The 15839-nt window shown below is 37.4% G+C and overlaps 1 protein-coding gene across 3 annotated transcripts in view; it reads left to right on the top strand.

Moving 5' to 3' along the window:
• The window catches only part of DNAAF11 (dynein axonemal assembly factor 11), a 40375-nt gene extending 31568 nt beyond the window's left edge, over positions 1–8807 (top strand). The window contains exon 12 of one of the 3 annotated variants that reach the window (XM_074557168.1): positions 8190–8807. In XM_074557168.1, the coding sequence (XP_074413269.1) occupies positions 8190–8376 (187 nt within the window). In that variant the 3' untranslated portion in view covers positions 8377–8807. The remainder of the gene's footprint in view (positions 1–8189) is intronic. The other 2 variants (XM_074557185.1, XM_074557177.1) reach the window with 2 other exon arrangements.
• Positions 8808–15839: the final 7032 nt, after the last annotated feature.

Here is a 15839-nt window from a genome sequence, read left to right as displayed (position 1 = left end):
TGAAATTTCCTTTCCATGTCAAGCACACTCTTAGCACGTTTGTTTGTGCCTCCAGGCTGTGTGGTGCAGTTCACATTCCAGAAGGGGTGATGCCATCCAAAGGGATGTGGACGAGCTTGAGGAGTGGGTTCATGTGAATGTCATGGTGTTTAACAGGTTCAGATATGGTTAATCAGCTCTGCTCTGGTTAATGGAGTATAAAAACATCAACTGCTTTTGCCATATGTCCCAATGCACTAGAAATGCAAGGTGGTGTACATGGGCTAGGACAGCCCCTGGTATAAAGAAAGGCTGAGAACCGAAGGGATTGAGAAGAACTTGAGGATACTCTTGAATGAAACCCGGACATGAGCAGGCATTGTGCCTTTGCAGGCCAGAAATCCAGCCATGTCCTGGATGGCATCAAAAGCAGCATGGATAGCAGGCTGAGGGAGGGGATTCTCCCTCTCTGCTCTGCTTTCCAATCCTTGGTAAAGACATGGATCTGCTGGAGGCAGTCTAGTGGAAGGCCAGAAAAATTATCAGAGGACTGGAGCACCTCTCATATGAGGAAAGGCTGAGAGACTCTGTGTCCTTCAGTCTGGAAGATAAGGCTTCAGGGAGACCTTCTAGGAGCCTTTCACACTAAAAAGAATCTTGTAGAGAATATGGGGACAGATTTCAAGGCATAATTGTCTTAAAGTAAAAGAGGGAAAATGTATAAGAAATAATTGTGTTATGAGGGGGGTGAAACACTGGCACCAGCTGTCCAGAGAGGTGATGGAGGCCCCACCCCTATAAACATTCAAGGTCAGGTTGAATGGGATTTACTTGAGGATGTGCCTTGCTCATTGCAGAGGGGTTGGACTGGATGACCTGTGAATTTCCCTTCAAACCCAAACCATTCTGTGAGTCTATTTTACGATACTTCTTTGCAAAAAGAATGGTGTTTTTCCACAGAAATGCAGCTAAATCTTTAAATGCATTACAAGAAAATAAGTTAAAGAAACAATTTGTGGACTAGGAAATTGGTTCTAGGGTTGTACGTTCCTTAGAACTCTCTGCCTTTAGTTTTGGCTGCATAGTAAGCATTTAAATAATAATGGGAGCATGGAGGTAATTGTGTGAAATGGTGCCCTTTCCTGCCAGCTGATGAACTACAGATATTCTGTGGCGTAGTGAAATTCCAAAAATTTGTGTTTGATTTCTGTGCAGTTTTAATAATATGCTTTCTGCAGATTTTGAGGGCTAAAATATTACAGTGATATATCCCACAAAAGTAGAAGTAGGAAAAGAGTCTTTGAATTACAGTTCTTTCTAAAAATAGCATGTTTTGACCTCTTTAGCTGAAAAGTCGCTGACTAGCCAGATGTTAAAAATTTGCTGAATTGTTGTCTCTTAGATTACAGAAGAACATTCATTACAGTGATTATACTTGACAGCTACAGATGTCTTAGCTAAATGCTGTCAGACATATAATCTGCCAAACTGTAATGCAGAGCTTTAAATCTCTTTAACTCTTGTTAGCTAGATTACATGATGATACTGTCATTACTTCTGCAATGTATGAGAGATTTCTTCTGTGACTGTGTACAAAACTGTATGTGGAACCTTCAAAGAGGCAAGCTTCTGTAAAAGGAATTATGCTGATCTATAATATTCAGACTAATATAAAAATAATGGACTGATCAGTTCTATTTACAAAGCCTCTGTCAATGCAGTAGCTGGGTGTGCCATTCCTTACTGGAACTGGCCTCACAGTTCAGCTGTATGATACCAAAGCTGAGATCTCCATAGCTGCATAGAGGAAATTCAGAGGTAGGTAGAAACCGACTTTTCTGAAATTGTACTGGAAATCTTAAAAGTAACAGTTACATAAAGTCAACAATCCTGGTCTCATACCTTCAGCTTTAGACTATCCTTCCTTTAGCATGTTGGAGAAGAAAAAAATTAAACACAAAATGTCTCTAAATGTAAATATACACACATTTGAGTTCCTCCAGTAATTAAATATTCTTAGGAATACAACTTTTTTTCTTTAATTTTTTTAGTTTTCTTCTTTTGCTTTTATTTTATTTTTTATTACTGTAAATCTTTATATACAGAGAGGTTGAGAAATGTAGCCAGAGAATGGTTTAATTTGGAGAGGCAGAGGAATGGAGTGGCAACTTCTGCAGAGTTAAAAACCAATCAGCAAGTTCTGATCTATACACATCTTTTTTACTGAAATAAGGAATGCAAGGTAGAAGTGATTCCTATCTTAGTAGTTCAGGCATTGCAAATCTGACTGCCCTAAGTGTCTTTTCCCCTCTTAGCTATGCAGGAGTGCACTGGGTGACCAAGCCAGCACATGCTCTAGAGAATACCATGTGATATATTTGGCTGGAAATCTGACTTACATTCTACTGGAATTAGTTCTTAGTGGCAGTGAATAATGTTTGGCTTTTGGCAATTTTTTGTTTAGCTTAGTTTTGTTTTGTTTAGTTTGGTTTGGGGTTTTTTTCATCTGAATTCTTAAGGAGAAAAAAAGTAAAAATATGCTGTTGGGTTGTCCACCTCTGTATGCTGGTGAGCCCATAAATGCCTCTGAACAGTTTCAGACGAATTTCACTAATTGTGAGAGACATAAAATATATAAAATTACCTGTCATTTGTATTGAACTTGAGACTGAGAAAACTTGAATGGTTTTAATTACTGTATTGGATTTTAATTCTAATCTTTTTCTAGCAAACATGTCATGATAAGACTCATTAACAGAACTTCTTTTATGGTGTGCAGTTTCAGTGATAAACAAGCATTACTTTACTTTTCTTGGAGAAGTAAAGTCTTGGAGAAGGTTTTAGTTGAGCTTTTCTTTGCTTATTAACAAATAAAGAATAAAAGAGTGATTATTTCAAAAATTCTCTACAGCCATCTCACTTGAGATATAAGTGTTGGTGAATATGAAACCTACTGCAAAGCTCTGTTTTACTGGATGACCCTGATTTAGCTTGGTTCATTTTGGTGGAGAAGAGGCAAAGAAAAAATTTGTGGGAAAAATTGTAGATCTAAGAGTAAGAATCTTTCTTTGGGAGTGAGAAGTTCTAATATGATTTCTTGAAGCAGTCCTTGTGAAGTGTCAGAATAATGCCTTTCCACAGAATGAATGGCTGAAAATCTCTCCCAGTCTGAAATTCCTACAGCTTACACAGAGGAATGTGATGGGTTGGAGAGGAGAGAGCTCTGTGTTGTGAAGAGAAATACAGTAGAACAAAATGAGTCATTTCCTCAGGATTGGGAAGGGAGGTGAGATGAGGTCAGAAACTGATTGGTGTTGCAGACAAACTGATCTGAAAGAGCTGCAACAGGATTTATGGGATCTTTCAGAACCCAAATTCTCAGTGTCTATACCAAGCACAAACATTTCAACATGAAGAAAGACAAGTGCATCTGAATAGTGGCCTGAATGACAGATAAGTAAATGTGTGCAAAGATCACAAATGACAAGTCAGTTATCAGTTCTATTGAGATGTAATGCCTTTGATAAATACCTGGGATTAGATCACAAATTTTTAGAGCAGAACACTTTGCAGAATTAATATTTTCTGGTAATGGAATTTGCTATCTGTCGTGAAGACATTGAGAACTTTTAGAATGCAAGTAATATATGGGAAAGGAGGAGTCATAGGAACTGTAATTCAGTTGGCTTCTTAACCAGAAACTGTAGTCAGATATGACTAAGCAACATGTTAAAATGTTTTTTACTCAAATTAATCTCGAAGGATGGAGTCATTTGCATTCTCATAGAGGCCTGGAGCTAATCAAAGTAGAGGGTGTACATCTCCATCATTTGTCTAATTAGGAGAACAAAAGGGGGGGTTCCTCAGAAGTGATTTGAAAATTAATTTGCACACTGGCATCTGATAATCCTTGACTATAATAAAGGTGAGAAGGCTTCAGAAATGTGCCCTTCTGGAGGAAGCATTCTCGAGAGAACACTTCAGTTAGTTCCTGATCACTGCAGTCTGAAGTTATCTTTGGTTGTGCAGATGGGACAAGGACAAAAGTCTGAGGACAGAAATGGACTTAAAAGTTGTTTTCTAACATTCTATAACTTTGAAAAAACTTTGTTAGAATAAAGTATGTTTTCAGTATATGTTTCCGAAATATTTAAGGATTTCAAGTTTGTCTGACAAATATAACAATGAAAGGAGAGAAAATAAAATTATATTATAGTCACATATAGAAATTCAGAGTCAATTTGCATATTGCAGGTATTGGAGAATTTTTCTTGCTTGCAGACAAGAGCAGTTCAAAATTTAATATCTTGAAGTGATTATTCAAAAGAAGGAAAGGGATGGAACAGTGAAGTTGAAAATGTCACAATGGCTATAATTTTCTAACTTTTCAAAACATGGACATTAGTAATATACATATTCTCATATGTAAACAATATTCTGGGTAAACAGTATTCTCAGTCTGATGAATCCTATTCATGAAATATATTTGCCTTTTAGAACACAATGGCCTAGATATCATCAGCCTTTTCTTTATCAGAACATTTACCACTGTTTTGCTAGTTATTCTTCACTGTTGTTTTGTCCTTGAGAGATGCATCTGATTCTACCAGTATTCATGTCTTCCCACTGATTCTGAAGGCTCCAATGACAGCTTCATTCCAGATTACACACATATACAGAGATTTAAAAGGTCTCTTAAACAATGAAAGAGGAATTAATTTTCCAGGTACTTAAAAAACCATAATTATTTGCTTAGATTACCTAGTAGATTTTTTCTAAGCTTATAATTTCAAAAATTAAGACCAGAGTATGACAAGTGTCCTATGTTCACCATCAGTTTTTAACACACCTAAATAAAGAATTGTCTTTCTCTAAGCTCTCAAATAAGATGTCATTCCATATACTGGAATCACTCTATTTTTTTATTCAAGAAAAGCATTTATTAGTACTTTGTCTAGGATGATAATGATTTTTTGTCCTGTTTCATTCACAGTGTTAAAAGATTTGAAAAAGTGCCTCTTCAAAGCAGTTGGTTGTGACTCCTAAATATCTTTATATTTATGTCCTGACACCAGAAAGGAAACTTTCAGTCACATGCCAATAACCATATATTCTGGATCAAAGATATGAGAAATCTCTAGCAATCTAAATTTTATTGAAATTCAGAAGTTGACACAGGGAAATATAACTGTCAAGTAATTTAAATATCAAGTATGGGGATTAAAGACTGTGTAAATAAAAGTGTAAATTATCAAGAAATACCAAATTATCAGATATGCCATATGTCACACACCAGATTGTTCAGCAGGCTGCTATAGATGCAAAACTTTCTTTTTTGTGGAGTCTTCTAATTTTAATTTATTAAAAGCCTAATCAAACTGTATGGAGGTAGAAATAGCCTTTCAAAGGGAAAAAAATATCAGGAGGAAATAAAGGTTTTAATTTATTTTTGTGTGGAGCTCTAGTGTTTGAACATAATTTTTTTAGGTAGAGAACACTCAGCAGCAGGTAGGAGTGCCAAAAACTGTGAATTTTATCTGTTTTTAGACCTGAACTTGAAATAGTTTGCAAACACTGAGATTTTCGAGTATGTTCTGTAGCTGGTCCTTCAAGGAGTATTTTTGTTTCCATAACAGCTGTTTTACCATTGCTCATGGAAGAGCTTCAGCAACAAGATTGTTTTTATTCTGTTAATTACATGGAAAAACTTCATTCAAAAAATGATCAGGTGGTTACGCTTGACCTCATCAATCCCCAGCCTCTTTTGCATGGTTGCATGATGAGAGCATCAGATCTGTGCTGTAGCTGCACTGGGTTCAGCCTGGCAGTCTTGCTGTCAGCCAATTGTTGTATTGTGGTACCTGGGGTAGCACTGGGGAGCTTTACTAAACACGTATAGAGGGTTTGATCATGTTCATGTAAGTACATGAAAACCACCTCCTTTCTGGAAAAATTCACTGTGCTTGATTCTCAGTCTTACCTGTTGCCTGTTGTTAACATACTTTGAGATTACATGTGATATTGCAAAACTGAGAATGCAATTTTGAGAATTGCATTTATGATGCAATAACCTTGTCATAGCTTGTTGATGTGGATTGTTACTTATGACACTCACTGTGAATTCAATTCTGGAATGCTGAAGTTTATTCTCCTACTAAGCAATAAGATATTCAAACTCCATTATTGTGTTTTCATGAATGACAATTTGTACAATTTTAGAGTTGTTGAACAAATGTGAGCTACCACTGCTAATTGAAATACTTCAATTTAAGGAAGTTTTTTTCTAGCATGTGATGGAGGTGCAAGCTGAGCCTAATTTATTCTCATGTTTATGCTTTTTAGCTTTTTCTGAGGTGCCTCAGATTAGTGGTAAATGATTAGTTTAAGGGTCTGCTCTCTTTGTGATCTCACCAACAGCTAATGATGAAGTGATTCCAGGTCACAGCACATTTTGTAAATTACACAGGAAACTAAAATGCCCTTTACTTTTGGGGAGATGAACATTTTTCAGTATGTTGCCACAAATGAACACTTTTTTGTTTCATTTAATAGTATAGTGCAATATCAGAAAAAAAAAATCTAGCTTTTTAAATTGAAGAATTTTTAGGGTAAAGAAATAAAACTTTTCTTGTATTTGTTTTCATTACCCATAAAATTCTACTCAGAGTAATTCTTGCTTATGCTGCTATTTGGAAAAGATTTATGCAGGTTATTAGAGCATCTAGCTTCTCTGGCTGTTTTCTGCTCAGAAAAAGTGATCAAATTATTCTTTTAGTACAAGAAAAACCTAGTGGCATAGAGCTGAAAGGGGTGGTTAGGCTGGTGACTGCCTCTTGTGGAGCTCCTGCTTTCCTCAGCACAGCACAGAGGAGGAGGAGCCCTCCCGTGAGCCCCTCTGCACCTCTGCTCCAGTGGGACAGAGACCCTGCCCTAGTGAGGGCTGGGATGCCTGCTCACATCTCCCACAGCCTTGATGGAGAAGCACTGGCACAATCTGGAAGCTGCCCTGCAAAACTCTCCCTGTTTTAACAACTAAAGATGGTGTATTTTCAGTTTAAAATCTTTAACTGTGCTTTATATTCGAATTTTCATTTTCTGTGTTGTCATCCATAAAATGCATTCTGTCACGCAGTGACTTTGCCTCCCCCTTGTTTGTTCTATTTCTAAGGAGCCTTTCTGATCTCCTGGGTAAACAATTTTCTCACATCTCTGAAGGATGAGGCACTGTCTTTTCTAATGCTGAGCTGGGAGCTGTGACTCAGTATAAAATGGAGTACAAAGATGTACAAATCATGTTCTAATTTGAAGAAATTAAGCATAATTGTACAACTAAATTTCCATTTTGCCATTTTTTCATGTAAACAGTTACAAATTGCATGAAAGCAGGTTAGATTTTTTCCATTTAATCACTGAGCTCCTCTCTTAGAAATAAACAATGAGATTAAATGCTGCAAGACAGAGAGTATGTTTCAAATCTTTGATCATCATGTGATGTGGATAGATTACCTTAATGAGTGGCCAGTACACATTTCTAAGTGTCATCTGAAAGAGTATCCCTAACAGCAATAGAATATGAAAATTGTGTTAAAACTCTGACTTTTCTTATAATTTAATTTATTTTTTAATAATAAAAACATGGTGAGGAGTCATGTTGCCAAAATACAAGAATTAGCTGATCAAGGCAGATAAGTTCCTAAAATTGTATTTTCTCTATAAATGCAAATATTTCTGTTTTCCAAAGATGGACCTGTCACCTGGAAATTAATAGACAGTAAGTAGGAAGGAACTGTGCCAAAAGGAACAGAAAAAAAAAAGAATAAAAAAACCCAGTTGGATTTAAAAAAATCTTACATCAAAAGCCAGTGATTTGTACTGTGATACCAGCAGTCACCATGTTCTGATATAAAGGGAATTATAGCTATCTAAAATTAACTTTTGAAGTTGGAGACTAGAGATTCTTCTGTACAAAATCTTAGAGATTTTGTATTATTTTCATGTGTTTACACTTAGGGTTTTTATTTAGCAATCAATTCTCAAGTTAGAAGAACTCTTAACCCTGGTTTAATTGGACTCAGTAACAACCCTCATACCATGTGTTTATAGGCAGGCACCCAAAATAGAACCATAGAATCACATAATAAATTCAAACAGTTCTCCTATATTTGACACTCAAATTATGTTTTTTTCTGTTTATTTCCCTCTTGTCTCAGGAGTGGACAAGTTGAGAAGTTGGAAGTGGATCCTAGCAAATATTCATTCCCTGATGTGACAAAGATAGTCCAAGAAAAGGAACGAACTGGACAGGGACCTATAAAGCTCCAACCACAGAAGGTTACTGAGGCTAAGAAGAGCTCCTATGATTTTGAAAATAATGAAGATGTTCCTCCCTTAATTTGAAACATTGTAAAATATCCCCTCTATAAGTAATGAGAATGTTTGTGTTGAATTCATGACCCCATGTATAAATAAAATAGAGCTGAAGTTGGGAATAACATTACATTTCCTATCAGTAACTTTTTTATGCTGGTGTTTTCTGCTAGTTAGTTTTCTGTTAGTATATTGCTATATAAATTGTTTTTTCTAGATTGTTTACTTAGTAGCTCTGAAATTAGAATTGGGCCTTATATCAGAGATTGTAATTTCTTCAAACAATTTACTGTCTGTGTTGAGAGATGACCCAATACTGTAGAAAAAGAGAAAAGGAATGAATAAAGCACTTGTAACAAGAGTTAGGATTTTTCTCATTAAACTAAGGATAAGAAAAATCTCTGTGTACTCCTTCAGTGTTTTCATTTTCATAACAGACAACAGTAGAAGAAAAGGGTATGGTTGGAGTGAGAGATATTGCTGTAATCTACCATTCATGACTCAATCTTCAGCATAATGCACAGCTCCTGGATTCTGGAGCTTTCCTAATAATCCCACTTTTGAAGATTTTGGGAAAAAATAAAGAGAAACTTCAAGGAAAAAAGTAAGTTGAGTGACCTACATTACCTTGTTTATGCATTTGTAATTGTTTATAATGGAAGACTTCATTTGCAAGACAAAATACTTCAGATTAAAATCAGCTTTTGCTTTTAGTCAAGGGCAAGCAAGGTCAGGAAGAATCAAACAATATTTTCTGGTTAAAACTTATTTTCATCCTCAATATAGAAGATTAATGAGTTGCAGTATAACTGAACACTGTCTAAGCTCAGATAGTATCCTCAGCACAGTCACATTGATAACACAGCCTTTGAAAGTGCTGTGTCCCTAATTGTGAAAAACATCGTGCAAAAACCTCAGCAGTTTGAATGAAAATATTCCCATTGAATTCTGGGAATTTTTAGCCACTCTAAAGTGTTTTATAGTTCTTCACAGATGTTTAATGTAAGATAAAGATAAATAGTCTATCTTAAAGTGCACTGAAGAGAAGCAGAAAATATCCATCAGCTTAGGCTGATGGCTTGAACCGATGCATTTTCTTCGGTTGCAATTTGAAATGGATATAGGGTAAAAAAATGAAGTTTCATACTAATGCTGGATATACTAAAAGCTGAAAAGAAAATTTATATATCTCAAAGACATAAACCAAAGTTGAATTTGGGCATTATCTGATGGACGTCATATCATCTTGGATTTTTCTTTTGCACTGACTCAACTTTTCCAACCCCAGAATATATTCTTCAATGATACAAGCCTCTGAGCCCTGAAACATATTTAATCAGCTCTGCTCTGGTTAATGGAGTATAAAAACATCAACTGCTTTTGCAATATGCCCAGTTCACAAGAAATGCCTAGCTTTGCTGGCTAATATGGACAAGACATATTAAATTTTATCTCTTGATCTCACTGAGTAGTAATATGCCCGTAAGGTGAGCATGGATCATTTCTAGATTGCACATCAAGGTTCTGTATTTGAGGTGGCACAGAGTGTCCCTGCCCTGGGGGTGGCAGTGGGGCTGCAGGATCCTGGGGACAAACAGGTTCCAGCAAGGGCCAAAGGTGACAGCGGTACAGGAGGAGGAGCTGAGGAGGGACCCCAAGGGGAGCTGGAGGAGGAGGAGGGCAGAAGGGCTGTGGGCTCAGAAAGGGATCCTCCCGGTAGCCCCAGAGAAATCCCCGTGGAACAGAGACTCCCTTGCAGCCCAGGGAGAGCCTGGGAGTCCTAAAAGTTGGTGCTGTTTCATGAAACTGTGCAGCCCAACAGGTAAAGTAATTTTTACCAATCAGATGGACAATTTATGTTTTTATTCCTTTCATGCCTACTTTCTTTTGTTTCAGAAGTATGAGTTTTGCTGACCTTGGGATAGATGAAGATAAAAGGCTCCACCACTTTTGTGAAGAGAAAAATCAGTAAATTTTGGCAGCAGATCCAAATTTTTTAAATTTCCTGTAATTTTATTGATAGCTGTGAGGATTTCCTGATGCTTCTAAGTGAATCTTTTACAGGATTTCCTCTTTTTCTTCACTGCTTATTTCTATAAATCTTGTAGGGACAACCAACCTTTGAAACCTTCAGCCAATATGGGTGAACCTTTCAAGAGTTTCACACAGTTGTGGAAAACAGAGGCATCCATGCAGCCTGGTCATGTATGGTTATTTTATTTTTTCATAAAGAGAGCTCTAAAAAATAATCTCTAATGTCAAACCAAAGGATAATACAATTGTATCTTTCCCCATTCCAACTCAGTTCTCTTTTTCATCTGGTTTCATTGTGAATAGATTTTGCTCTGATTTTGGGGGAAAAAATGTATGGAGCTACAATTACATCTCATAGGAAAATTAATAGCAGGTACCAAAACATGCTTGGAACCACTGAAGAAAGAGTTGTTTCAAGCAGAGGTTGATCACAGAGGGACAAAGTGCACAAGCACAAGATGACACCTCAAGAGCATAAACACAAAATTTCTGATTACTGTAATGCAATTTTGAGAAAAGACAAACGAGGACAAAGGACATGCAGCCAGATAAAAAATCTCACAACACAGATAAAATATATACAGTATCCCCTGTATACTAAAAATTAGAAGAAAACAAAAGGAATGAAAGGTAGTCAGAGCCCCCACCAGAGAAAGGAAGACTGAGGAAGGAACTCCAGCATTGTCCCCCACAGTTAAGGACATGGCAGCTGATCAAAGCCATTGTGCATCTGGAGCACAATTCTCATAGTTAGAGGAGACAAAAAAATGCTGCTTTTTGATTTGCCACTTGCTGCATTCTATCCCTGCAGACTCAGCAGTTGTACATACAGCATTATCTCTTACTATGTAATTGGGTTAAGCAGATTAAAATTTCAGAAAGCACTGAGTGTGTGTTGTGATATTTCACCTCTAACTAGATGACTGGGAATTTTAGCAGCATGCAGTTGATGGATTTACTCATCATCCAGTAGACAGGAGATGGATGGGGTTAATGACAAATTCTAGCAGTACTGAGAGGAAAGATGTGTAACACTTCAGGAATGCTCTTGGATTTGCCCCAAAATCTTCCTCTTGTTCTAAAATTGGGATGGGATGTAAGTTTTAGATTTGCCATCAAAATGAGATTTTGTTGATGCACAAAACAGAAAGTGTCCAGTTCCCTCCAGCACTAAATTGATTCATCTTGATCAAAAAAAAGCAACAGGAGAAGGGAATCTGTTACACTATGACAGGATAAAGCTATCTTGCACTTCCAGTTACAGTTGTAGTGCAGAACAATGTGCAATAAAATAGCAAACTTGGTTCAAAACTACCAAAAAATCTTTTAGTCTTAGATTTCTGAATATACTCAATAAGAGTATATTATATATGAATAACAGTACTGGACATGCAAAATATGCTTTCCCACTGCACATTTCACATGATAATTCCCATAAAGGGGAACTGGAAACAAATACATTTTTTACTGGTTAATGTATATGAAAGAAAGATGTAGGGAGCCTGAGCATTAGTGTTTTTCTGAGCAGTTGCTGAAGACCAGGTGTTTGCTGTCAGTGCTGGGCTGAGTGACTGTACCCAAACCAAATCCCAGCCTCACAGAATGTTCAGGGCTGGAAGAGCCTGTGACGGTCATCTGATCCAACTTCCCTGTTTAAACTGGAGCATGTTGTCCAGGACCACATACAGATGGCTTTACAATATCTGCAGGGAGGGAGAATTCACAGCCTCCCTGGGTGACATGTGCAGGCACCTGGTCACCCTCACGGTAAAAAAAATGTTTCCTGATGTTCAGAGAGATCTCCTGTGTTCAGCCTGTGCCCACTGTCTCTGGTGCTGTCACTGGGCATCACCTATTCACAGTTTAATTGCAAATTATTTGTGAATAAATGTGTTTCTTCTGTTGCAGAGTCATCTGTAGCATGCTGAAGTTTATTGTTCTCATTTGCAGCACCTGAGCAATACTGACAGAACCAATTTTCTCCTTCCACCTCTGATACACCCAGGCAGAGTGAAAGCTCAATGAAGCTGAAATCTAAGAAAACAGCATATGAATTAACAGGGACAAAAGATATGACAATTTAGAAAACACAGCTTACTCAGAGTGACAGTTCATGTTTTACTTTTTAAAAAGCAGAAATGATAAAAGATATTATTAGTGCCAGAAGTGCTACTCTTGGTTGCACTGTTGTGCACTGGAACTATCTAATAATCAGGTGGGATCTCTCTGAGGCAGGTTTTGTACAAATTGTTCCTTCATCAAACATGTCACAGTCAAAACACTGTGAGAGTGATAAGAGTACATCACTTTACTGTGTTTACTGTGTTGGTTTCACAATCACCATGGATTATCTGAGCTAATTATAAAACAGACATTAGAAAGAGCAGGGAAACAAGGAAATCGTGTTAGACAGACTGAGCATAGGTTCTTCTGCCTTACAAACCCTATAAAAAACAGCAACCATTCCTTTACACAGAGTACAGAAATGTGGTTATTATGAACTGTGAGCCACAGATCCATTTAAAGAAACTCCACAGCTCTTCACAGAGAAGCCCTGATGTGGTGGGAATTGGCCAGGGATCAGGAGTCAAAGCCCATTCCCTTAAGGAGATGGGATAGCACAGAACCAGCCCTCTGCTTTGCCTAGGTGTCAGCATAATAGTTTGCCCTTGGATGAGTTCAGATCTGCACAAAGTGTCAGTTTTCCCATACAGGCACTATATGGAGGTGGTTCAACTTATAAATCACTTTTCTGATATTTGACAACAGCTTTTCTAGCATGATCCATAGGAAAATCATAAGAACCAGGTCCACACTGGGGGTTTTACTTCTGTTCCTGGAAATACAACTCTCATGTAGTACAGCCTGAACGTCTGGGCAAAAAAAGATCTCAGAAGTTATAGCATGTATCATATAAACAGAAGCACTTAAAAACCCCACAGCTCTAAACAATAAACACCTTCCTCCTCAGAAACTTCATAGGAAATATGTGTATAGAAGAGCTGACTGGTGAACATTTGGCTAGAAAGATGTGACCTGTGGTTATGTTTTGACCCTTGTTTTTGTGCTCTTGCTGCTAACCATCTGCAAGTCTACCAGCAGCATAATTATGTCCGTTTGACAGTGTACATAAATTAGTGTTGGCTCCTCTGGTTTTACAACAAGGCAGGCAGCCATCTGACTTTTTAATTAAGGATTTCACTGAGATTGATAATAAAGTTCCAATATGCTTCCATATTTAAAATGAAAGTGCATCATCAGTATAAAAATTTTCAAAGGGAAAGCACCCATGGAGATTTATCAGGCACCTATAAAGGGTAGCTGAAGTGAAACATGACATCAGCTACAGAAGAAATCCAAGCTGTCTGCTTTTCCTGCACCAAACTCCATTCTGCAGTGGAAATCCTCTAAGGGAATCAAGTCCATTTTTTTCACTCTTTTTTTTAAATTTCCATGAACCTAAGACTCTGTACTCTGTTTCTGAATATTTAAAGATGCTGATATCCTGCACCATTTCCAGAACTTCCTTATGTGTGCTTCTGCTCAGTATCTAGTTACAGCTTCAGCTATTTAAATGCTTTAAAGTGTCACCCTTCCTTCTGTCTGTAGTAAAAGCTATATTCATCTCACTAAAATTATTTTTCAATATGCTAAATAAAAATGCTTGCCTTTTGAAATTTATGTCTACACTTTAGCTCAATCTGGGAATTCATGTGTGAAACTTAAGTCACTGTCAAACATTCTTAAAACTTTTCCAAGTGTGCCTCCAGTATAGCTCTAGAGTATCTTGGATAAATTAATTAAATTTTTTCAGTTTCTATTATACAAAACTTGAGTCTGAACATTCTCAAAAGTATCAAAGGCTCCTGTGACATGTTGTTATCCACCTATTGTTGAAGGTATCACAGATTACTTGGTGCTAATGTGCTGGGGGGGGGTGTTCAGGTAATTTCTCACACTTTATCAGCTGTGTTGAGATACATAATTACATGTCTGTGATCTGTAAAGCAAATTCTCCCTCTTTATCAGTGTTTGACACTGGATGCTTAACAACCTGGTTAATCAAAAACAGATTATACTGCTAGAATTAATGAGGCAATGAAAGGGTTTAATGACTGAGGGAAGCTTTTTAATGGCTGTTTCAAAGGGATTACTCAGTCTAATATTTGCTCATAAGTAGTAGAGAAATGTGTGGCATGGAAGTCACAGTTATCCAGACAAATTAATTTCTCTGGGTCAGCTCAAACCTGCTATCTCATCACTGAAAACCTCAAATCTAGTTCATGTTCTTATCATAGACAAAGAAGTTCTTTTTTTCTTTCCTCTTGTATTAATTCAGGATTCAGTGTAGAAGATTCAAGGACAGCTGGCAAAAATGACCATTTAAATCAGCTCAGGACTCAAGTAGGAGGGATTTTATTATTGGATATATCTGAACCACAGGAGTAAAGAAAATTACCACATGTGGTCAGAGACACAGAATTCTGCCTATTAAAAGAGCTGTGAAATTAGTTTAAGCAACTATTAGCTCTTGAAATACCAGATCTTGAATTTATCACTGGGATCTTGAAAAGAAAGATGCATAGCTTGGTCAGACAGACTGAGGTTCCAGGTTCCATTTGGCTGTAAAGACTTTATGTAGTATTCTTTGGCCTGGACCTTTACTCAGATTGGGAAAGAAAACCCCAGGTATTGCTCAGTCTGTCTGAGGGAGGAACAGCTGTGTGAGAACACAAGTGTGAATCTTCTCCCCATTTCTTGTCCTGCATAGTGTTCTCACTGCTTTTGTACCATGACACAGTGGGTCAGCTCAGGTGGTTCTAAAAATCTGTTCCCTGACATTGCAGAGAGGGGAACAACAAATGGAGACCTACTTCAAAACTGCCATCCAGTCTTGAACTAAACCAGACTCCACCTGTCCATTTCCAGGCCATGAGAATGGGGGGCTGGTTTGTGTCTTTCATGCTGATTTTAGAGTTCTTGGTTAGAGTTCATAGGAGCTCTTATCATTTTTGCTAAAGGAATTGGAGTGAACAGCTTGATGTACAAGCTAACTCTTAAAATCTGCATCTAGCATGGTTTATTGTCAAGATGATCCACAGGTGCCTTACTTCAGGACCTCATGTATCATATCCTGCAGTTTCCCAGGAAGGGCTGAGCTCTACTGTTTTATCTCTACTCAGTTCCTGAGGAGCCCTGAAAGCTTCCCAACTTCAGCTGAATTGGTGCTGAAATTATTGGTGAACTATGAGTAAAAATGGGAAAATATATGCTCATCTTATGAGTGATCATATGAAGAATTTTGGATAAAGTGATAAACCTCAATCACTCAATCCAGCAGTGGCAGAGACGAGAATATAATTCAGAAGCCTATCACTTGAGGGCAGGAGGCACAAATTCACCAATGAATTTCTTATGCCATTGCCCACAGCGGTAGGTGCAAGGGAGACCAGATGAAG

This window comes from Zonotrichia albicollis, chromosome 1 (assembly GCF_047830755.1).
Source record: "Zonotrichia albicollis isolate bZonAlb1 chromosome 1, bZonAlb1.hap1, whole genome shotgun sequence".
Lineage (NCBI taxonomy): Eukaryota > Metazoa > Chordata > Aves > Passeriformes > Passerellidae > Zonotrichia > Zonotrichia albicollis.
This window is presented reverse-complemented; position numbering and strand designations above follow the sequence as displayed.